A 24,075-nucleotide genomic window follows, 5' to 3' on the forward strand; every position below is an offset into this window, starting at 1 on the left:
GTATTAACGCTGGAAGGTAAATTGACATAATCTGCAATGAAATGTCAGTTAATATAAACAAACATTAGACTAACGTTCCATATTGAAAGCCCTGACGTTGACATCTACATATCTAAAGCAAAATTACTGCAGTGCCACTGATACACTGTCCTATGCTTGTATAGAGGCATATCAACGACTTCAAATAGCCCATTTGAAATAATGGCAAGTACTAGTAACTGCGAGGAAACACAAGTTTGCTGTAAAACAACTTTAATTGTCATGGTATTGTTGGGGGAAAAAGTTTGATGTAGATAATTGGAGTCATGCAATGGTTTAGATCTTTACACTGTCTTTGTAGAGAAAATTGAGCACTGTCTCATGCATTCAGAGACCAATTTAAATGTTTAGAAATATCAAAATATGACTATATTCTACTTCCACTGGAATTGATGAGTCAACAGTTTACCCAAATCATAACTGCATAGTTGGATATACTGTACCGTATTTACTTATTTACTAATATCAGTCTAACGGGTGCATTTTGCAATTTATGTGCCATTTTACTTAAGTGCTGTAAAAACATACTGTACTGTATGTATATTTTTTGGACTGTGAGGCACACCATCATTAAACAAGTTTATTTTCATAAAGCACACCTGATTATTGGGCGCATTAGAGCGTCAATATACTGCACTTGTCATTTGTTCTTTATCTTTTAACATTTTTATCCCCCATCACCTTAGTTATGGCTTTGATTAATGCGTTTTCAGCACTTTACTGGCGCAGCAAAATACATTAATGCTCCGATATAATAGCTTTGAGGTCATTGAGCACAACCAAAATTTAAACATAACGCGCATTGTCAATATTTGGAAAAAATAAAGGATTTGAAGTGCGCTTCATAGTCCAAAAAGTACAGTATAAGTCGGGTTGTGTGTCTGTGTACACACATATCGTGTACAGTATACTTGTTAGTAGCTATGGTAAATCTCACCCTTAGAGAAATCTGGATACTTTCCAACCAGCCTGGGAGTAAACTGACTCATCCGAACTATGTGTGAGCTTCATTTTAATTTTCAGCCCCTTCAGCACAGTGGTTACGAAACCTGTATTGTTAATCTGTTCCAGCATGTAATATTAGTTTGTACCATGACGAAAAAAGACAGAAAATGCAATTTATTTCACATCATGCAACCTTCAGGTACACTTTAAAACCTGTAAACATTTGGCACAATCATCAGCCTACTATCTCTTACATACAATATACAGTGGATAGAGAAAGTACTAAATGTACAAGGCAGTTAATATAGGTAGAAGTCTTATCAGCCAATATTTCAGACTCCAACAGATTTCCCGCAGTTTTAAGATCTCACAATAAACACAAAAAATAAGAAAGAAAATTGCAAATGTGTGCAAAACAACACAAGGTTGGGTTTACTTTCTACACCCACTTTATTTTGTAAACAAACGCGTTCTCGAGCAGACGGTAAACAGCAGAAACCGTTGTGTACAGTTGTTGTTTAGGTCATCCATTTGCCAAAAGTTGTAGAAGCTGACTTGCTTGGGTGATGGTTTTCGGTCTTCCCTTCTGCCCTCCACATCACACTCATCACCAAGGCGTGTAGACCTACAGTATGACAGCACCTCCAGAGAAGAGGACAGGGAGCACCAAGCTCAGTCATCCTCCTCTTCGTCATCCTCAGCTGTATATGAGAGGGCTTCGTGCTTGAAGCAGTTATGAATATAGTTCACAATTGTGCGCTGGAAGTGCTGAATGCTGCGCGGTTCCCGCAATGAGTGACCCTCATCTGGATACAACTGCAGGGAGTAGTTGGCCTCTACCTTGACCAATCGGCTCAGGAGCTCTGCACTGTGCTGGAAGTGGACCCTAGCTGTGGTCAAACAAAAACACACTAGTTCAGTAGGATTAAGGTAGGAAGATGAAATTGTTACAATGGCATGATCAGGAACATGTACCATCTGCAGTTCCGTGTAGAATAAGAAAGTTTTCGTCTTTCAGTTTGCTGACCTCCTCCAACAGAGAGGCAGTCTGGAATAAAAAATTGTAGAATACATTGAATTAAGGTAATAATTACATAGACCCTTCCCTTCAGAGAGGAATTCATTTTGGCTACTTATTGCAGGTTATACTGTATTTTGTAATAACTCCTTGTTAAAGCAAACGTGTCGTAGCGTTAAGTGCAAATTAGTAATGAATAATTAAGCGAGCACTGGTCTACAGCCTAACCCATGATGAACTCACAACAGGGAAATCTTTTAACGCACAACACAAAACACTATAATGAAATGCTTTCATAACACTAAGTAGCTAAAATTGCTGCACACTTCTGATCACAGTCAAAATTGGGATGTAAATAAAGCAATAGAGCCAAGGAATAAACATGGCTTTTTTAAGATTAAGATCAATTAAGAACATTGAGGTTTTATAAGCTTACCGAGTAAATATGCTCCTCCTTTGTTGGAAGACCGAGATACCGCTCGGAGAATGCGGCACCTGAAACAATAGAATAACCTTTGACACCACGCTAGTTAGAGTTCAGGAAGTATATAATGTAATTATTAGATCCACTGGTGGATAGAGTGGATAGAGGTGAGTAGAGACATGTGGCACATAGACAGGTTGTAAATGAATACTACTACAATTTGGCTTGTCGTTCAATAGTTAGGTTGGTAGAGAGGTTGCTTGATGTAAAGACTGATATGGAGGCCAATGTAATTAGCTGGTCAGGTTGCTAAGCCAATAGGCAGGCTATCTACAATATGGGGAAAAACAGATTTGGTTGAAAGGTCAATAGTAACAGTTTTTTTTTTTTTTTTTTTTTTAAATAATAGGGTGCCATTTGTGTCCCCAGTATAAATTAAGTTGTATTTTCACTAAAGTAGGACAAATACTAATTCAACTTATTTTTTGTGTGTATTATCAACTGCCGTCTATTATAAATTTAAGGGTACATGTTTTTAAATTCTATTTCTTAAATCCAATTTACATCTGATAAGGCAGGCTATCGACAATATTGGGAAAAACAGATTTGGTTGAAAGGTCAATAGTAACTGGGTATTTTTTTAATAGGGTGCCATTTGTGTCCCCAGTATAAATTAGTTGTATTTTCACTAAAGTAGGACAAATACTAATTCAACATTTTTTTTTTTTTTTTTTTGTGTATAAATTCAACGGTACAGGTTTCTAAATTCTATTTCTTAAATCCCATTTACATCTGGTAAATGGTTGTGACGGAATTTTGCTATGTCCCCAGTGTGCTTCATTTAAATCTATATTTAAATCTATAATATAATTAGAATAAAATTCCAAAATAATTTTAAATTTTATTGCCCTGGACAAACTATCTTTAATTATGTTGTTTTTAAATTAATATGTATGTGCATATTAGAGCTGTCCCGACTAGTCGACGTTGTCGACGTCATTGATGACGTAAATGCGTCGACGGGCACAACATACTGTCCGTCGACGGGTAATGACGGGTTTAAAAAAAAATTACATGCGGATAAAGTTTTGAATGGTGGACACTCGCCATGCAAGCGGTGAAAGCGGCATAAAGCCAAAAAACCGGACCAGAATGACCAGAGCCTGGAATTACCGGTATTTCAAGGAAAATATGGAGGGTGCCACTGTGTGTCTCTTTGCCAAGCTGAGCTCTCATACCACGGTAGCACGGCAGCTATGAACGAACACTTGAAGCGCCGTCAGGCAGGTGTAATTTTGGAAGACGAGAAGAAACAACAAGCTAGCGGATCATAAGTCATACAACTAATGATTTTTTTTTTTTTTTTAAACTGAAGTTACCTTTATGTGCGTCGTATCAACATGCATCATTTTTTGCCCCACGTGCTTCACGTTTTTGATCTACTCTGCTGCTGCTCCCGAAAGCTGTAGATCTCGACATCTCTGTGCAGGGCATGCAGATTGTATTTATTAGGATCATGGAAGGTCCCACTTGGGAAAAAAAAATATATTATATATATATATATATATATATATATATATATATATATATATATATATATATATATATATATATATATATAATATAATAAAAATGTATATAGAAACGGAGCACTGGCCTGCTTACTATAATCCATGACTGCACTAATGTTACTTTATATTATAAAGTATAATTGTGTATATACATATAGGAGTATACTCTAAAATTAATACTATATATTTAATTTTTGTTATTATGACTATGTGTGCCTTTTGATTAAAAATAATTGTGGTAATATTTCAGTATGCCTTCTGCTTTATCTATTTTCAGGTTCAAACAAACAAAAGTTGAACAGTTTTTTCCCCTCCCCCAAAAATGCGGAATGCACACCAGAAAGAGCATGAAAGAGCATCTGAAATTCTGAACTCACACAAAGTATTTTGAAATTGATTGTCCAGGACATGAGGCCGATTGCAATTCATTTTAACATTTAGAACAATATAGACATACCACAAAAAGAGTAAGAATTGTTTTGATTCCTGTTAAAAAGGTGAAGTCAAAGTGTTTCCGTTTACATTTATTTGCACTAGTTAATGCCAGCAGCATTTGACCTCATTGTTTGTGATTTATTATTGATATTTATGTTTATTATTTATACGTTAATAAATAAGTGTTCCAAAATGTTTTTTTTTTTTTTGTGTGTGTGAATTAATAAGCTAAAAAAAAATTCATTATTATGTTAGTAAAAAAAGAAAAAAAATTGTTAGATTAGTTGACTAATCGTAAAAATAGTCAGCTGACTAATCGGGATAGAATTAGTCGTTTGGGACAGCCATAGTGAGTATGTATGTGTGTGTATATATATATATATATTTTTTAAAAAATAAATAAATAAAAGGTTTTCTGTTCATCCCCAGTGTCACTGTCCACTCTGTTAAGTGTTATTGTTCCTTTAAGAAAATTCCCTATTTATCAATGACATCACTCTTTCACAATAACATCACGCTAGTGATGGGAAATTCAACTGTGATAAGAAATTATCTTTTTTTCTTTTCAAAAGAAAAATACATTTAAAATCAGATTTCGCAGTTTTATGAAGTACGTTCAGTGTGGTTGATAACGTGACCACCCTGTTAAAGCTATATATATCAAATTAATTGAATTGAATCATTTCAAAAGGTTTATTTGTAAAACTACAAATTACATATATTTTTCATCAAGCAAAGTTAGGCTCAGGGCTAATTGCAGCATAAAATGCCCCCTCTGTTAATGTCTACTCTGCTACGCCCAAATGCCACCCAATAAAAATAACCCAACTGCAGTCTATAAGTATGTTAAAGGGGAGAAAGGTAAGTTGATCAGTAGCTTGATAGAAGATGGTTAGGCAGGTTTGTAGGGTAATGGGCCTTATGCAGAACATCGTGTGCCCAAACTGTAAAACAGGTTGAGAGACTTCCTGTGTAAGCAGCAATAACTATAATAACTATGACATATGGTTTCAATCCGAGCTCAGTGATTGTCTTTACCTCAAAGATTTTGGACAAAAATTAAAGATCTGTACGTGTACAGTATATCATTTGTATGTCAACGCAAATAAAGCTGTTAAAATTCTATTGAATGGTACCAGAATGCATACGCTCACCAAGTCAAAATGGTTATGGTCATGTTCGCCAATGCATGAACAACACAGTCATGCAGGTTGAGTGATAAATGGTTCACGACAGGAAGCTTGGGCAGAACAGATATTTTGATTGACAATGATGATAATAAAAATAACTCACTGTAAAGCCTAAAGTCAGTTACTGGGGCCACAGCAGCTGAGCACTGAAAGAGCTTCTCTGTTGCAGTTAACATTTTGAGAGTTAAGTGTCCACCAAATGCCTGTTGGGAAAACAAATACACTTGAATGTAGAGACAAAATCATTTTTTGAGTGCTGATCCAACAGTTTAAAAAAAAAAAAAAGATCTAACCTTGCCATAAAGAGCCATGCGGCGATCATCAATAAACGGCAGCTTCATCAACAGCCTGAAAATAGCCATGGAAGCAATCTATTATATTTTTACCAGCACTACTGTCAAGTTTACTGTTTTGGTTGTGTGGAACTCACTCTACAACTTCCAAATGATCTTTGACTTGAAGTGAACCAAGCCTACGGGGGTCTGAGGTGGAGGTCTTCTGTCCACGGCTGTCCACCCACGCCAACGCAACATTGTGTGAGCTGCAGAGGACCTGAGGCCAGTCAAGCGCAAACTCTTCTGTCACTGACTGACTACTGGGAAGGCTGTCTCTGAAGGACAAGACCGACAAGAAAACCTGATAACCTTTGAATGGCTATGTTGGTGTAAACATATGCTAAGGACCATTAGAAGTGTCCACTTACAAAATGATAAGCAGCGGGTGGAGGTTAGCCTCGTAACCTTGCGGTAAAGATAATTTCAGGTGCACATCTAAGGAAAGGAAATACATTTCCAATCAGCTTATAAACTAGCAAAAGATACTACATTAGGTTAATTGAAGACAGAGATATCTCTGATATTAGTAAAACAAGCAGTTATTTCCTTGAAGGACCAAAGTTTTCAAAGTGAATAACATGGTGTGATTGGTTGTGCACTGATATATCACAATCGACCATTCGATCTTCGTACTACCCTCACCTATGGTCATCATGCGCGATGGGTAATGAAAGAAAAAGAACAAAATCGTGGGTACAAGCGGCCGAAATGGGTTTTCTCAGGCAGATAGCTGGCGTCTCCCTTAGAAATAGGGTGAGAAACGTTGCTCTTCGCGAGAAGCTCACAGTCGAGTCGCTGCTCCTTCGCGTGGAAAGTCAGTTGAGGTTGTTCGGGTATCTGGTTCGGATGCCGTCAGGCAGCCTCCCAAGGGAGGTGTTCCTGACACATCCAGATGGGAGGAGATTTCGGGGCAGGGGGCCCATGACCATGTGGAGGGATGATATCTCAACACTGGCTTAGCAGCACCTCGGGATCCCCCAGTCAGAACTAGTTAATGTGGCCAGGGAAAGGGAAGTTTGGGTCCCTGTTGAAACTGCTGCCCCTGCAGCCCCATTTTGGATAAGTGGTTGAAGATGGATGATATGTCACTGCTATCGTTGATGGATGATCAGTCCAGAGAAGGGGTTGGGAACCTATGGCTTGCGAGCCAGATCTGGCTCTTTTGACAGCTGGATCTGGCTCGCAGAAAAATCTTTAATTATAAAAAAAAAAAAAAAAAATTATACTCCTTTGCGCATTGCACGAACCGGCGACGGTCACCGGTCATGCGCTGGTTATGTGCAGTAATAGGCAGAAGTGACTTTTGCGGCGTATGTTAGCTTTTTTGATGCTCCAACAACACTCCCGCACTTCGCACTAGATATCATCAAATAGCAACCTAGATGTGCTATGTTAGATCGCCCCAAGTCCTATGCCATTGGCTGCGTGAGCCCAGGGTGATCATGGGACACGTAGTCCATATACTACAGCCGGCAACTAGAATGCCGGTTCACAGTATATTTAGTGGGAAAGTGGCAAACATACATGTCGTTGTGTCTATCTATCTATTTATCTATCAATCGCATCGCATAGGCAATGCCGATGAGGCATAGACACTGTTCAAGTGGGGTTGCCATATTTTGCTGTCGAAAATAGCGCCGATGTGCGCGTGTGCGTGAGATCAGAAAGCAAAACTTCCTCATTTTCAGTTTCGTTTTTTGCGTTGTCTAATCTTAGCAAATCTTTTGAGAAGATCGCCAAAAAAACAGGAGTATCGTACTTTTCAGCAGGACATAAATGCGGCACCGTTTTTTTCTCCCGCTTTGGATGAGTCAACAGACGTAAGCTATTCATCGCAGTTCAGCATGATTGCAAGGTTTTGACTATGAAAGGGACAACAAGAGGGGAGGATTTATTCAAGTCCTTCACTGAGTTCGGTAAAGAAAAAAAATCTACCGATGGATAAACTTGGGGTGTGCACTGATAGCGATCCGTGCATGAGTTTCTCAACGCCTGCAAATATCAACGAGACTACAAAGCCATCAGCAAAACCATGCAGCACCAGAAGTCGCATTAATGGTAAGAAATACTTATCATTAATTAGCAACAGCATAACTATGTTATTAAACAGAATTCAAAGACTTATTTGTAAAGATGCACCGATACCGATACTAGTATCGGCAGGGGGCGCCGATCCGGCCCGAAATGGTGGTATCGGTATCGGCGAGTACCAACAAAGACAGCGCCGATACCATTTACCGGTCCATTATTATAACATTTGACTGCAGCCTTTTTTTTTTCTCCTGGCGCTCACTACACTCTGTCTCTGTGTTGTGTGATGACACGTGAACACCAAGCAGCTATCGCTATTGGCCTGCTCCAGACCAATGAGAACGGGCCAATAGCCACTCCTGACCAGTGACAAGGCCGCTTGGCGGTGCCGACATGGCGGCGGTCGGGAAATATTTCAAAATAGAAATCCCGTCAATTAAAATCAATGGCTGTATGCAAGATTTGCTGCCTGAAAGTTTCGAGATGTGGAGTTAAATCGGCCAGTTTCAATACCTCGAACCTGATAAAACATTTGAAGACGAAACGTGAACGAACACAACGAGTTTGAGCCTGCAAGAGCAGGACTGCTATCCAGAGGAAGGGCGCTGGACCGGTGCAACAATCTCTGGTCAGTTCACTACGTCAACTTTACTTTGTCTTTTACTTAAAGAAATGCTGCAGTAATTTGGGAACTGTTTCCAAAGTAGGGTTGCCACCTTTCAGAAATAGAAATAAGGGACTCCCCCCCCCTCCCGAAAAAAGGAGGCTAATAGAGAGACGGGATGCTGTGGTCAATTATTATTACTTATAATTGTTAGCGTCCGTAAATGCGGAAACAAGGTTGGACCTCGAAGCGGACAACAAGCGGGGGATACGTACAAGGGTTTAATGATTGCAAACAAAAAATAACACGTGATCGCGGGATAGTAGAAATAACAAAAGGAGTCCGTGACAGCAGGTCGACGGAGCTCAATACTACAAACTCGAAGGTTCACTAAGATGATTGGCAGCGAGCCAAAAAGCCAAAATATAAACACTCAAATACCTGCACAGGGTAGAGGTTACAAACGAGTGCAGCACACTAACAGAAAAAAACCAATGCAGGGGCGTAACAAGCAAATGTAGCGAGACTATAGTGCGAGATGTCAAATGGCGATCAGCAAAGCAAGTATCTCGGCAGCCTTCTCTGAGCTCACCCGTGCTTAAATGCTGCGTTGATGAGCCTGCATTGGATTCAGGTGCGACGTCAGGAACGCCCCCACTAACAGCCCAGCAACAAAACACAATCTAACCAGCAGCAGAATGTGACAATAATTTCATGAAAGTTGCACTGTTTGGCCTTTGAGAGGTTTAAAAAAGTTTACTCAGTTCATTCAGAGTTCATTATTATGAACTTATTTTTACTTTCTTACTGTTGGGGTAGTATTATACTTTGTACTATCATGTAGCTCTTTGGGGGGGGAGGGAGGAGAATTATATATATATATATATATATATATATATATATATATAAACGGGGTGGTATCGGTATGGTATCGGTATCGGCCGATACTGCACAGCCAGGTATCAGTATCGGGGCCAAAAAATGGTATCGGTGCAACACTACTTATTTGTACTTTAAAAGTGTTGAAATTACACAAAATGCACACATTATTTGTATTTTTAGTTTTAAACACATTGTATGGCTCTCACGGAATTACATTTAAAAATATGTGGCGTTCATGGCTCTCTCAGCCAAAAAGGTTCCCGACCCCCGGTCGAGAGTGTACCCTGCCTCTTGCACAAACTTCACAGCAAGTGATGAAGCTTCCCAGCTTGTCATTTATATGTCACCCCGTCAAGGTAAGCACTATTCCAAGAACGTTACACACTTTGAATTAAGACAAGCCTTGAAAATGGAATGACACTTATTTTCAAACAGAAAATATGGTACGTCAGAATTCGACACACCAGTTTTAAAGAATGTTTGTCACAGCCATACCATGGGTGTCCGCAGAAAAGGTCCTGAACAGAGTCTCAGGGAGATGTTTGTCTTCCAGGGCTTTGGAAAGGGGAGTGTTGTCCTCCAAGATAACATATCCTACAAGAGGTAAAAAAAAACACATTTTTTTAGAACTACTTAGTTTTAAAGTTTTATATGATGGAAATCTTCGTGATGCGTCACATAACAGGAAAATATAAAATGCTACATTTAATTAAGATAGCCAAAGTACTAAAAAAAAAAAAAAAAAAAAAAAAAAAAAAAATCATCGCCATTAATTAAAATAATATAATATACTGTAGCTATCTCAGAGGGAAACACAATTACTCATATAGTTAGTTACAGAATGTGTGATCACTTTTTGAGATACAGCATTAAAACATAGAGCAAAATCCACGTTCTGAATCAGAATGAATTTTATTAACGATGTCACCGGACATTTGGGTTTGGTGTTGTGCCAAATGTTCATGAACAACATATGGGTAAAAGCTTTTTTTCCACTTTGAGCTCTCCTTTCGCAAACAGAATCGGGGCTTTGCCCCCTCTTGTCATGGTAATAAAATCAGGATGCGTCATTGACACAAATGAGGCAGAGTATAAAGTCACTCACAGCCAGGGCTCTCCCTTATAAAATTGACCAATTTCAGTGAGACAATGAATGAGTGTATTTAACTCTGTGTAATGGTTCTACACTTGCCCCTTGTGGACACTTTATTGTTTCTATGTGCAAAAGTGATACTCACTAGAGGGGTCCTTTAAGTAGTGAACTGATACTCTCGGAATCCCTGGACCTGGAGAATTTTTCAGATAACAAACATTTTAAAACCAAGATGAAAAATGAGCATAAAAAAACAACAAAAAATGAGGTCAAACACCACTGGGGTTGGAATTTGACTGAAATGATCCGGAAAATTCTATTCTGAAGCTACGCATTGAAGATTGAAAGCACAGTCACTATGTAGCTCTCTTGCTTTTTCATGACACTTTCAACTGTAGGGCCATGCATCTTGGTGCTCACCAAGGCAGCGGAGAGTGAAATAGGTGCAATTAGGACTGAAATCGGCTTGAAAGAAGTTGCATCCATCGAGGAGGTTACAGGTGATGCACTGGCGGTGAAATGCTCCGTCCACATCCACGCTTGAAAGGAAGAGATGTGTTTGGTTACAGTTTGCATTGATTAATGCTCATGCAATTTTTTTTGCTAGTTTTCAACACCCTATCTTTGACATTAGTATAAACTATTTTTTACCCCCTACACTAAGGGTGGGCAAACCGGTCCTCGAGGGCTGCAGTGGGTCCTGGTCTTTGTTCCAACTGACCCAGCACAGAGAGTTTAACCAGTGAGGTTTCAGCAGAAATGAGAAGCACCTGACTGCAATCGACTGATTGCACTTGTAAAACAGCAGATTGGTGAAAAGGTGTCCTCTTAATGGGTTGCAACAAAAACCCGCACCCACTGCGGCCCTTTGTGGAATAGTTTGCCCACCCCTGTCCTACACAGTGATACCCAAACACTCTCCCGACACTCTTACCTAAAGTCACTTTAATTGATAAAAAGAAATTAGGATTTAAGATCTCTGACCTCTTCAAATTCAAGTAAGTATATCAGCCTTGTGTTTAACTGTAGAGGCCCAGATTTTACACTGATTTTACTAATCTGTAAACAGTGTTGTGAGTAACGCGTTACTAAGTAACGTCTTCGTACTGTAATCTGATTACTTACCTCAGTAACGAGTAATCTAACGCGTTCATTTTTCCAAACCAGTAATCTGATTAAAGTTAGTTTCTTTAGTGTCTGTGCATTAATATTTTGTTATTGCCTCATAATGTATGTACGTAGAATGAAGAATATCATAGTAATGTACGAAGAGCATTTTGAATAGAAAATGTTAGAAAGGTCCTCGCTACATTTTCGTTTTCATTGAAACCGCTCATCCCTCATCCTGTTTTGGTCTCGAATCACACGCGCTAAGTGTTTTGGGACTGACGTGTGCCAGCGCGGGTGCACTTTCGAGCTGAGTGCAGCCACTTGTTGAGATGTGCGGGGGAATATTGATCTGTGTGCATCCATGAATGAACGTGTGTATTTTTCCTTCACTCTGTAGGGTTCCAGTGATAGGTTAGAGCTGGTACATGCGCTGCCATTTCGTAGCTTTGCCGTTATAGTCGTCGCTCCCGCTCCTCCTCGCGAAGTCGCCGACCATTTTTTACATCATATTCGTGTTACACATTTATGCCGTGAGGTGACATTTTTCTTTCGCATCTTTGAAATGTGTTGTAAGTCTGATTGAGTGTAAAGTGCTTAGTTGCTGCCACGTTTTGTGGCCAAGTGACCACTTGTGTGTACGGCGTACTTCCGGATTGTGCGCACGCATTCGCGCCTGCCCCAACCTTGTGTTTATTGCACTGTGCAATTCATTTGTGTGTTGCTGAATATCGTGCAGTCAATTTGCATTGTTTTATATTGGCACTGGTAAGCTGTTAACCCTAACCCGAAATTCAGAATTTTTGACATTAGGCTTAATCTTAGAGTTAGCGGGGTTTAATTAGTTGGTGGATTTGATTTCGACAAATTCCATGCAGTTTGTCAGTTATTTATTATTTTCAGGGCTCTGGAGTGCCTAAGCTAGCGCGAATCAATGGTGGTTGAAATCAACTCCATCGACTAATTAAACCTCCGCTGACTCAAGATTAAGCTTCATGTGAAAAATTATCATCTTCCCCTTTAAATTCAATTATGGGAAAGTCAATTACATGCGATGACATTTTTCTGTTGTCATTGTTATGTTGAGGCGTCAAAGGGAGAAAAATTGGTAAAAATTAGCTGATGAATTACTTTTAAAGTAGCTTGTTTACTTTAATAAAATAATAAAATAACTAGTAAGTTTTTCGAGGCATAATCAGTAATCGGTTGTTAAATTACTTTTTCAAGTAATCTGTGACAACACGGTCAGTACATTGAGACGAGTTCATCATTATTTCAGATCTTTGTTTGGTGGTATACAGTGAGCTTTTTATAATTAAAAAAATATGTGCCTTGCTTCAAGGAAGTTTAGGAAACAGTACTCTGAGACAATTAGCTGCTGTGTTTTGTGAAGCCTCGAGCAAAGTGAAACTTGTTTTGCAGCATAAGAAGTTCTTGTCATTCTGACCATGTGTCAGTAAGCCACTGGTTACAGTACACCATGTGAAACTGAAACTCCAAATCACGTGCAAATACTGAGATATGATGTCTGCAGTGACCAAGATATCAGACTGCTGTACATCCACAGAATGGTCTACTGAAAGCTTCCGAAGAACATTCCTCCTATTTTGCAAGTTTGCTCCCAATTTCTTGTTGGAACACACAATTCTCTCGATATTTCAACTGTTTATCTCTTGAATTTCAGGTGTATTTGAAGCATGCAAATGTAAAGTATGTTGTACAGTCCTCATTCAATTAATCATTAAAAGCCACAATAGACGTGTGAAGCACTTAGGTATTTAGGATAAAGAGGCGTGCTACCTCTGGGAGCTTCTCAAATTCATAGCGATGACAACAACCTCAAACTCTTCAGATAGTAGCCTACTCTTGGTCTATTGGAAGATTTTGGCAATTGACCAATTAGCCTACTTTTATAATAGTTCCAGTTATCCAAGCATCTGCAAAGCAATCAAAGGATTCATATCTGTTTCAATAATACATACTCAACTTTATAGAGCACTACACCATGGCTGTAATAAAGTGCTGGCGTCCCAGTAATGATAAATGCTATATGGGCTATTACCTCATTTACTGCCATTGATGTAGAGAGAGTTTATTGAACTGGGAGGGGCTGACAGTGACTGATCACTGCTAGATTAAATGGATTTGACGTCAATTGCAGTTGATGGCAATGAAGCATGATTAATCACTGCTAGCCCTTCCAGTTAAAATGATTTTGACAGCTACCGGCGTTGGTGGCAGCGAATTAGATAAAGCGGTGGTTCAGAATTTTTGACATTAGGCTAAATCTTCAAGTTAGCTGGGGTTTAATTAGTCGGCGGAGTTGATTTCAACAAATTCCGTACAGTTTGCAAGTTATTGGTTAGTTCCAGGGCTCCAGAGTGACTAAACTAGCTCGTGTCAAAAAATGATACAGATCTATGAACAGTTCCAACAAAGTAAAATTCAAAACACAGAGCATTGTGCCAAACCACCCATGCAGCCAAAAAAATGTCACACCAAACTGCCATTGCATTCTGCAGGACTATTTTTTCAGATGTGTAATACGACCACAACAGAGAGGAGTGCTTCGGCCACTCGTGCTTACGCTGCATTCGAGACAGGTGGGAAGTCGGACTTATCCCACTCAGAGGGTACCAGACGCAATCTCAAAGCGTTCCAAGCGGATGTAAACAGCAAAGATGACTGATCGCAACAAGTTGTTTTTTATTTTGGTTATCAAAAGACATTTTGACCTCCAGCAAACCTGCCTCTCGTAAGCTATCAAATAGTGGAGGCGTTCCAATGATATTTTTCCAGATCCGAGGTTGGAAACTCTGACTTCCCATCTTCCTTCATCCATCATCAGTCTGCTGAGTTAACTTATGGATTGCAACAAGGCGAAATGTGCATTTAGAGGCTGTGGAAACAGACAGAAGAAATGGGCAAATGAAAGTTTCCACAAATTCCCTATGAAGAACGAGGAACAATATAAACTGGTTACTTGCTGCTGGCTACGACATAAAAAAAAAAAAAAAAAAAAAAAAAACTATATCACTCCTTCCTGCTCCTCTGCAGAGCATCTGGATTACAAATGTTGCTGTTCATACTGCAATTATTGACATGCAATGGTACGTTTTAATAACTTTATCGATGATTTACAAGTGTCCATATGTTGTTGTTTTTTTATTAACATGCTAAAATGGCCCAATTGACTCGCGCTAGCTTAGCCACACCTGAGCACTGAAACTAACAAATACAGAATTTGTTGAAATCAACTCCAGCGATTAATTAAACCCTCACTATCTCGAAGATTAAGCCTGAAGTCAAAAATCCTGAACTTCCCCTTTGAATACAACCGATGATCACACCGATGATGATCGTAGGGTTCAGACTTATTGTTGTTACTTAATGACATCCCATTGCCGCACCTTTTTGATGGCAATTTAACTCGTTTGCCAGCAGGACTTTGAGCTGCATTCCAATGCACATTTCCAAGCGCCAGGTTAGAAATGTTGACTTACCAGTTTTGTGGAATACAGCCTTAGATAATTAATGCAGCATTAGTGTATTAGTCAATGCCATTTGTGTATACCTACCTGTAAAGGTGCCTGCCTTGTCTGGATTCTTCTGTACTCAGGAAATAGCTGGTTGCCAAAAAAAATTGAGACCACAATGGTTATGAAATGATATTCGTCATCATCATTATGATAATAATCATTCATTGGTTCATTTACAGTAAGTCTTCAAAAAGGTGAATAATTTTAGCTAAGACAAACATCTATTTTGTATTGTGCAATCCTGCTATCTCCATCTTTCCTACTATTTACTCTTTTGATATGCCAATAGAATTTCATGGTGGTGCACCATGTGTTGATTTACACTAGCCATTCGTGGGATTAAAAATGTTTCTCAAAATGCTGTGGCATTTGACAGAATGACAGAACTAAGCAATGATCTTTATCGAAATAATAGCAAGTATTTCAAATTCGGCATGCTGCTTTTTGAAATCTTGTTATTTTAAAAGACAGTGAGAACATATCTTTTAGTGATGACTTGTGGTCAAAAGGACATCACTTACATTTTTCCAGCCTTCTCGTCCAGGGCGCAAAGTGAGGTGACATCCCAGCTTCCAGATGTCAAAAAACGAGGAGGGATAGAGGGAATTGTGGGCTACGGGGACATTAAATATAAAATTAATGATCATTATGTGTGAGCAAGGAAGGACATTCAGTAACTCGATGAGAAATCTTTCAATCTCTAATGGGCGCAATAGGAAGGTCTCACCTTTTAACAGCAATTGTACTTAAGTGTTAATGACAAATAAGACAAAAGGTCCCTTCGTATCATTTCTAAAAGCACTATTTCTGTTCTCTTCATTTGCTTGGGTGAAGATTAATTGGAGTGGCCAAACAAAAATGTCTTGGTCATGATTTATCTGCAGTGAGGAAGAAAGCGAAATAAATGCAAACAAGGCACTGATGCCTCTAAGCAAGTCTTGTTTTACTTCACCCCTGCTGAGGCATTAATGGACAATTTGGAGGAAATAAACGCTAATGAGCCTACAGACCTGGGCTGACAGAGTGGCGATATGGTTGAACTCTCCACGGGCGCCCTGCTTGGCAGGCAGGATGGCATAGAACACAGAGCCATCCTCTGAGAATAGAGGCACATCCTGCATAGACTGAAGAGAAAGAGAAAAAAATACCAGTCCCAAACAACAGTATCATGTCAAGAGAAATACAAAACATTAAATAACGAATGCAATAATTTCAGTTCAGGCAAAGTAATGCCTTTTTTTCAGTCATTTTAATCTATAATTAGTCAATTGGAAGTTTTTCAGTGACCATTTAATGGTTTATTTCTTGAGCAAAAATATAATATCTACACTGCTGGTGCTACACATTGGCACCCCTGCAATACTGTTAGATAATGCTTAATATCTCCCAGAAAACGATTGCAATAACAAATGCTTTTGGTAGTAATATCTTCATTTATTTTGCTTGCAACGAAAAAACACAAAAGAGAATGGATTTTTTTTTTTTTTAATCATTTTACACAAAACTCCAAAAATGGGCCGGACAAAAGTATTGGCACCCTTTAAAAAAATCATGTGATGCTTCTCTAATTTGTGTAATTAACAGCACCTGTTACTTACCTTTGCCACATAACAGGTGGTGGCAATAACTAAATCACACTTGCAGCCAGTTAAAATGGATTAAAGTTGACTCAACCCCTGTCCTGTGTCCTTGTGTGTACCACATTGAGCATGGAGAAAGGAAAGAAGACCAAAGAACTGTCTGAGGACTTGAGAAGCAAAATTGTGAGGAAGCATGGGGAATGTCAAGGCTACAAGTCCATCTCCAAAGACCCTAATGTTCCTGTCTCTACCGTGCGCAGTGTCATCAATAAGTGTAAAGCACAAGGCCCTGTGGCTAACCTCCCTAGATGTGGACGGAAAAGAAAAATTGACGAGCGATTTCAACCAAAGATTGTGCGGATGGTGAATAAAGAACCTCAGTTGTTCAAGCTGTCCTGCAGTCCGTCTAAATGAAAAGGGACTCTATGGTAGGATACCCAGGAAGACCCCTACCCAGCAGGACCCTACGTCTGACCCAGAGACATAAAAAACCCAGGCTGGAGTTTGCCAAAACTTACCTGAGAAAGCCAAAAACGTTTTGGAAGAATGTTCTCTGGTCAGATGTGTCAAAAGTAGAGCTTTTTGGGAAAAGGCATCATTTTAGAGAATACAGGGGGAAAAAATAGGCCCTCAAAGAAAAGAACAGTCCCCACAGTCAAACATGGCGGAGGTTCCCTGATGTTTTGGGGTTGCTTTGGTGCCTCTGGCACTGGACTGCCTGACCGTGTGCACGGCATTATGAAGTCTGAGGACTACCAACAAATTTTGCAGCATAATGTAGGGCCCAATGTGAGAAAGCTGTGTCTCCCTCAGAGGTCATGGGTCTTCCAGCAGGACAATGACCCAAAACACACTTCCAAATGCACGAGAAAATGGTTTGAAAAAAATGCACTGGAGACTTCTAAAGTGGCCAGCAATGAGTCTAGACCTGAATCCCATAGAACACCTGTGGAGAAAATGGCAGTTTGGAGAAGGCACCCTTCTAATCTGAGACCTGGAGCAGTTGGCCAAAGAAGAATTGTCTAAAATTCCAGCAGAGCATTGTAAGAAAGCGATGGATACCGGAAGCGGTTGTTCAGGGTTATTTTGTCTAAATGTTGTGCTACCAAGTATTAGGCTGAGGGTGCCAATACCTTTATCCGGCCCATTTTTTGAGTTTTGTGTAAAATGATAATGATGCCCCCCCCCCCCCCCCTCTCTTTTGTGTTTTTTTTATTGCAAGAAAAATAAATGAAGATATTACTACCAAAGCAGTTGTAATTGCAATCATTTTCTGGGAGAAATTGAGCATTATTTGACAGAATTGCAGGGGTGCCAATACTTTTGACCAGCAGTGAAAGTGAGGACGAATGTTAGCAATGCTGCATACCTGCCATTGCCTGTGAACTATATCCAAGGTCATCTTGTGTTTCTTTGTAGGGAAAAAAATGAACTGTTAGTGCATTCTAAATGTTAAAAACAAAACAAAAAAATCAATTTCTCAAATACATGAAGGCAGAACTGCAGCTGTCAAAGGTGTAATAGACGCAGAACAGTCAAGATTCGCTATCCAGACAACTTTGTGTTGAAACTAATTGCGGCTGCGGTATCGAATATTTAGGCTTGCAAAAAAACAAAAAACAAATACAAAGTACTCTCAGGTCCTAAAATTAGGTTTTCTATAATGTATGACAGAATGACTGTTGGTATGAATGAGTTAGTAAACCTTAATAATTTCATCCCACAGTAAATCACCCATGAAATGAATTTACGGAATATCTAATCTAGATCATGTGGGTCCAGCGCCTTAGGTGTGCAACAAAGTGATAAACTCCCCTTCAAGTTGAGGATGTATGTGAATATTCCTCGACATTAAGGAACATTTATCTTCGTGCTGAAAATGAATATTCTGGTATATAAATTAGAGGAGTAAACATTTAACAAGGTAAGGAAATCAATTCTGAATGTGACTAGGGATGATCACTCACCTCCGAGCATGCCCCCGTGGTGGCCTCACAAACGCAAAGCACCGATTGGTTCTGGGCCCTGTTCAACCAACGAACTGCCAGGCGGGTGCTGCTGATCCATGTCACCATGGAGATGTAGCCTTCTCTGTACGGAATGAAACCGATGGATGTCAAGGGCTGGGATATTTATTTAATGAAACAACTCCATTTTCAAAGGCTGAATTGCATGTGGTAAGATACTTTTTTAATGGAGGAAAGTGAGAATTAAGGGTTTTATACTGGATTTACACTATATCTTTGAGTGAAAAAAGTTCATATTGTGCTGACATTGGAGACACAATTTTAGATCACATGTCCTAAACAGGTGAAAGAACCCGCATGCACAGACATTCAAAATGCAGGTGACTTAATGTCAATGTTGGCCAGGGACACCATGAAAATTGACAATTACAAATAGATGTAGGCAAACTTGGTGTGTCTTTTCTGGCCAGTGTTGCTAATCTTTACCTTATTCAATTAGATCAGGGGTGTCCAAACCGGTCCTCAAGGGCCGCTGTGGGTCCTGGTTTTTGTTCCTACCAATTGAGCACTGACATTTTACCTAATGATGTTTCTTCTAAAACAAGCAGCACCTGACTGCAGTGAACTAATTACACTTGTAAGACACCAGATTGGTGAAAAGGTGTCGTCTTGTTCTGCTCGAATTAAATCCAGCACCCACTGCGGCCCTAATTGGAATAGTTTGGACACCCCTGAATTAGATAGTCTGACAGCCTAAATTGTGACCCTTTACACTAGAGGTGTGCAAACTTTTGTGCTTTTCTAGATTAGTTTAGGATAGAACTAGATAAGTAATTTATTGACGCGGACTAAAAAATAGAATTTATTTTTATTATTTTCAATTAACATAATTATATAATACATACAGTACATCAGAAGACACTGTCAGAGAGAAACATTTTTAACATTTTAAAGTGACATTTAAGATTGCGTTCGAATAACATGTATGTCAATACTATATAATAGACTTCATAATTAAATTATGAATTGTCTCATAATAATGTCTCATAATTAAATTATGAAGTCTATGACTATAAATCTCTCTGTGGGGAAGCATCTTTTTTCAAATTACATGGACAGAAAAGACTTGTTTCTATTATTCTTTGGACACTGGTGCAAGGAATGCTGGGGTAAGAAAATGTATTTCCTACTTGTATTTTCTGTAAGTGAAGAGGGTTTAATTAGCTTTAAACATTAATCTGATGATTTAAAAAAAAAATACATTCGTCATCTTATTTCAAGACTCCATTGATTAAATAAATCCAATCTGTTTATTTACACGGCAGGGCAGCAGCAGATAATCATATCAAGATTTTATTCACATTCAAACGAGGGCATATTAGTGCTATACTTTATTATACTTTATTACTACGATAAGTCTGAGGATAAGTCCTTTCGTGAGGGGGGATTTTATGTTGTATTGACCCATATCGGACTAACACCCATGGCGAGTTACAAATATGCATTGTGTCATCTGACCCATGCAGTGCAATCTAGCCTTGTATTCATTTTATGGTACTGCGCAAAGTGTACAGTCCACCATATAAAAACTACAATATTGCTCTGCATTATATCATCTTCCATGAATCAGTAACTGGCCATTTAAAAAAACAAGTACAATTAAATTCCTCTTCCATAGTTTTTCTGTTCATTTGGTTATTGGTGACAGTCTGCTGACTGAGGAATTGTATTGATCTTAATTAGTTAGACAGCTTGACAACTATTTTTCTTGAGATATATAAGTGTGCCCAACAATAAACTCTTTCGGTATATTATTTTGCAGATTCACATAAAGTTGCAAACAAATGGTCTCATTTTCATTTTTTGCTGTTACAATGAGTTCCAACAGATAGAGTGACAGCTAGAGGAAATGAATGGATTAGCACAGTCTTGCATGACATGACAAAGTCTAGATTTCGCTCCTGTTGAGGTTCCACTTTGGCAATGTGATTTGATCCATATTTTAAAAGGTGTTGGCCTACCTGGCTCTGACTGCATCAGGGGGCATCATCTCCACCGTGTGGGCCGGCCCATACAGATTCACAACAAACAGGCTAACAGATGGGATATTGGAACCAGCCTATAACAATCAAAAGACACACTTTACTAATATAATATATAATATATGACAATAATTCAATATTATTTGAGGACTAGAGAATAGACTTCATAATGATATTGACAGGTTAGAATTGACCTTCACTGCGCCACACCTTCAAGTAGGAGGCCATCCCACAATTCGCTTTAGTTATCGGGCGGAGCGACACATGCAGCGATTGAACGCTGGATTTATGTTGAAAAAGTACGAAAGCTGTACCGCATACAAACAGGAAGGACTGTCTGGGGAGTGATTTGTTCAAGGATTCAAGGTAATTATTAGGGCTATCAAAATTATTGCGTTAACGGGCGGTAATTCATTTTTAAAATTAATCACGTTAATATATTTGATGCATTTAACGCACATGCCCCGCTCAAACAGATTAAAATGACAACACAGTGTCATGTACACTTGTTACTTGTGTTTTTTGGTGTTTTGTTGCCCTTTGCTGGCGCTTGGGTGTGACTGATTTTATGGGTTTCAGCACCATGAGCATTGTGTAATCATTGACATCAACAATGGCGAGCTACTAGTTTATTTTATTAAATTAAATTTTATTAAAATGAAAACATGAAGAGGGGTTTTAATATAAAATTTCCATAACTTGTACTAAAATTTATCTTTTAAGAAGTACAAGTCTTTCTATCCACGGATCGTATTAACAGAATGTTAATCATTTTAATGCCATCTTGTTGATTTATTGTTATAATAAACAAATACAGTACTTATGTACAGTACATTGAATGTATATATCCATCTTGTGTCTTATCTTTCCATTCCAACTATAATTTACAGAAAAATATTGCATATTTTATAGATGGTTGAACTGCGATTAATTACGATTAATTAATTTTTAAGCTGTGATTAACTCGATTAAAAATTTTAATCGTTTGACAGCCCTAGTAATTATTATATTTTTCGTCTTTTCACAAGACTTTTCAACGTTAAAAGCTCTTTGTTGTAAGGCTGCCGGCACATTCTCTAACAGACTAGCATCTTTCTTCGACAGCCGTACGTAAAATAAATGCTAACTGCACGGTTATTTTGCTTTTAATTAAGAATCGAGACTGTTTCACGTTCACATCTATAAAGAATTCAGGGATTTAAGCATTTATTCACAAGAATTTTCACCGGAAAAGCTCTACTTACATATGGTGGCCCCCACATTGGCTGACAGACAGCCATCGTACTTCAACGTATTTACGTAAAATAAATGCAAATTGAACCGTTTTTTTTTTTTTTTTTTGCTTTTAACCAAGAATCAAGATTGTTTTACGTCCATATCTAGATAGAATTCAGGGTTTAAGCATTTATTCGCAAGAACTTTCACCGGAAAAGCTATGTTTACATATGGCGGCCGCCACGGTGACTGACAGACTAGCATCGTACGTCTACATTAATTTTTATGTAAAATAAATGGTAACTGCTCGGTGTTTTTGCTCTTAACCAAGAATCGAGATTATTTTACGTCTATAAAGAATTCTGGGATGTAAGCATTTATTCACAAGAATTTTCAACAAAAAAAGCTCTTTGTCCGTGATTCCACTCAGTCAGCTTTGACGGCTACGCCAACAATGCAGGCCCCCTATTAATCGGCACCGTGTCCCGTCAATATCATTATGAATCTATGACTAGAGTATCACCCAAAACAAGTGTATGTCCAGTTCCACTTAAATAAATTTGAATTTAATGTGTTTTGGTTAATCTGTAAATGCCAGCATTGTACTGTATAGTGACAAGCAGAATACACTGTATTGTATTCTCTTTCACTAGATGGCAGTGGGTCAAAGTGTGCGTACACTGTCTCAAGTCTTAAAACAGTAACATAGTTGGGTTGTGTTTGACAAAACAGGCTCAGATTGCCATTTTATTTTGGATAATTTTGTCATTTCATTTCATCTGCACTGTTTAATGACAATAAAGGTATTCAATTACATTCTTAGAAACCTACATGAAGGATCAATATATTTTGTGTTAAAAGTGAGTTGTTTGCAATGTGTTGTATTTAAAGTACAACCCACCTTGGGGTAGGGGAAGATTAAATTAGAGGGGTACAGGCCCCCCAAAAATTGTGGTATTTCCATAAGGGGTGTGGCAGAGTTGTTGATGCTGAGGTAAGCCAGCCGGGCGCCATCCAGTGACCACCAGTTGGCAGCGTAAGACAAAAGTACCTCCTCTTTTTCCCCCCAAAAGGTGTAGGCAATAAAAATAAATATAGCAGTAAATGTTTACATATGATCAGCATCTTGATTTTGTGCTAGCAAACTGTAGAATCCTACCTTCGTAGGTCCAGTCTGAAAGCCCGTTTACCACACGGTGCCGGTCGCCAGTGGATGTGAGACGCAGAGCTTGGCTGGTCACACTGGACTTGTAGTAGATGTCTCCATCAAAAACAAAAGCCTGGCAATGAAACACACCAAGCAAATCCTTATTTAAAACGGTGCAATTACAGATTTTGCAGCTAGGTGAAGGAAAGGAAGGCGGGAACCCCATCTAAGACGGAACAAATCTCTTGCCAGCAACTATTAAATGTCAGAAAAATGAAATTCCGTGTTTTTCAATTTATTGAACAAGATTCTTTCTGCTGGTATGCACATGATAAAGATGTTCTTTTCTTTTAACTGATGCAAGTGACAGATTCAGTGCCTGCCTTACCAGCTGGTTCCCCTGAGGTCCCCATGAAGCGTACTGCAAATTAGCATCCTCTGTCAGTGGTGGCCTAAGCTCTAGTCGATCCCTGCGAAACACACAAAGCATCGCACATTATACTGCCATTTGGGGCCAGCATTTTGCTTTAAGATTTGCATGGTTGGTCTGTAACCTGGCCTGGAAGATGCTCTTATGTCTGAGCAAGATGCAGAGAAGGGGAAACAAAAAGAGAGAGAATGGGGTTGGTTCATGCAGGGGTGCAACATCACCAATCCCTCTTTTGTTTTGGCTGCCTTCACAAGAAAAGCCTCCCAGTTACCATCAGATGATGATCAGTTTCGCAGCTTGGCTTTAGTCCTTTTCTGAATAGTTCCCCAGAGGATCACGTTTCCCTTATCATTCACATAATGCTGAAAATGATTCTCAGGCAGTGGAATCTGAGGAGAGAAGACTAATGAATGAATGTATGTCTGACGCAGGCACGAGGCTCTGATCGGATGAGAGGAGTTTGTCAGTCTGCACGTCTGCC

General features: G+C 39.0%; 1 protein-coding gene across 6 annotated transcripts in view; it reads right to left on the bottom strand.

Moving 5' to 3' along the window:
• Positions 1–245: 245 nt before the first annotated feature.
• LOC130906210 (inactive dipeptidyl peptidase 10) overlaps positions 246–24,075 on the bottom strand; it is an 80,664-nt gene continuing 56,834 nt past the window's right edge. For 4 of the 6 annotated variants that reach the window (XM_057820287.1, XM_057820278.1, XM_057820305.1 and 1 more), the window contains 19 exons: positions 23,553–23,983; positions 23,177–23,297; positions 22,919–23,073; positions 20,782–20,879; positions 18,761–18,884; positions 18,163–18,204; positions 16,224–16,337; positions 15,735–15,826; positions 15,253–15,300; positions 10,988–11,106; positions 10,713–10,760; positions 9,970–10,068; positions 6,326–6,392; positions 6,053–6,232; positions 5,916–5,970; positions 5,726–5,825; positions 2,439–2,497; positions 1,960–2,032; positions 246–1,874 (listed from right to left, as the gene is read on the bottom strand). In XM_057820287.1, the coding sequence (XP_057676270.1) occupies positions 1,657–1,874; positions 1,960–2,032; positions 2,439–2,497; positions 5,726–5,825; positions 5,916–5,970; positions 6,053–6,232; positions 6,326–6,392; positions 9,970–10,068; positions 10,713–10,760; positions 10,988–11,106; positions 15,253–15,300; positions 15,735–15,826; positions 16,224–16,337; positions 18,163–18,204; positions 18,761–18,884; positions 20,782–20,879; positions 22,919–23,073; positions 23,177–23,297; positions 23,553–23,654 (1,914 nt within the window). In that variant the 5' untranslated portion in view covers positions 23,655–23,983 and the 3' untranslated portion in view covers positions 246–1,656. The remainder of the gene's footprint in view (positions 1,875–1,959; positions 2,033–2,438; positions 2,498–5,725; positions 5,826–5,915; positions 5,971–6,052; positions 6,233–6,325; positions 6,393–9,969; positions 10,069–10,712; positions 10,761–10,987; positions 11,107–15,252; positions 15,301–15,734; positions 15,827–16,223; positions 16,338–18,162; positions 18,205–18,760; positions 18,885–20,781; positions 20,880–22,918; positions 23,074–23,176; positions 23,298–23,552; positions 23,984–24,075) is intronic. The other 2 variants (XM_057820315.1, XM_057820272.1) reach the window with 1 other exon arrangement.

Source organism: Corythoichthys intestinalis, chromosome 2, assembly GCF_030265065.1.
Source record: "Corythoichthys intestinalis isolate RoL2023-P3 chromosome 2, ASM3026506v1, whole genome shotgun sequence".
Lineage (NCBI taxonomy): Eukaryota > Metazoa > Chordata > Actinopteri > Syngnathiformes > Syngnathidae > Corythoichthys > Corythoichthys intestinalis.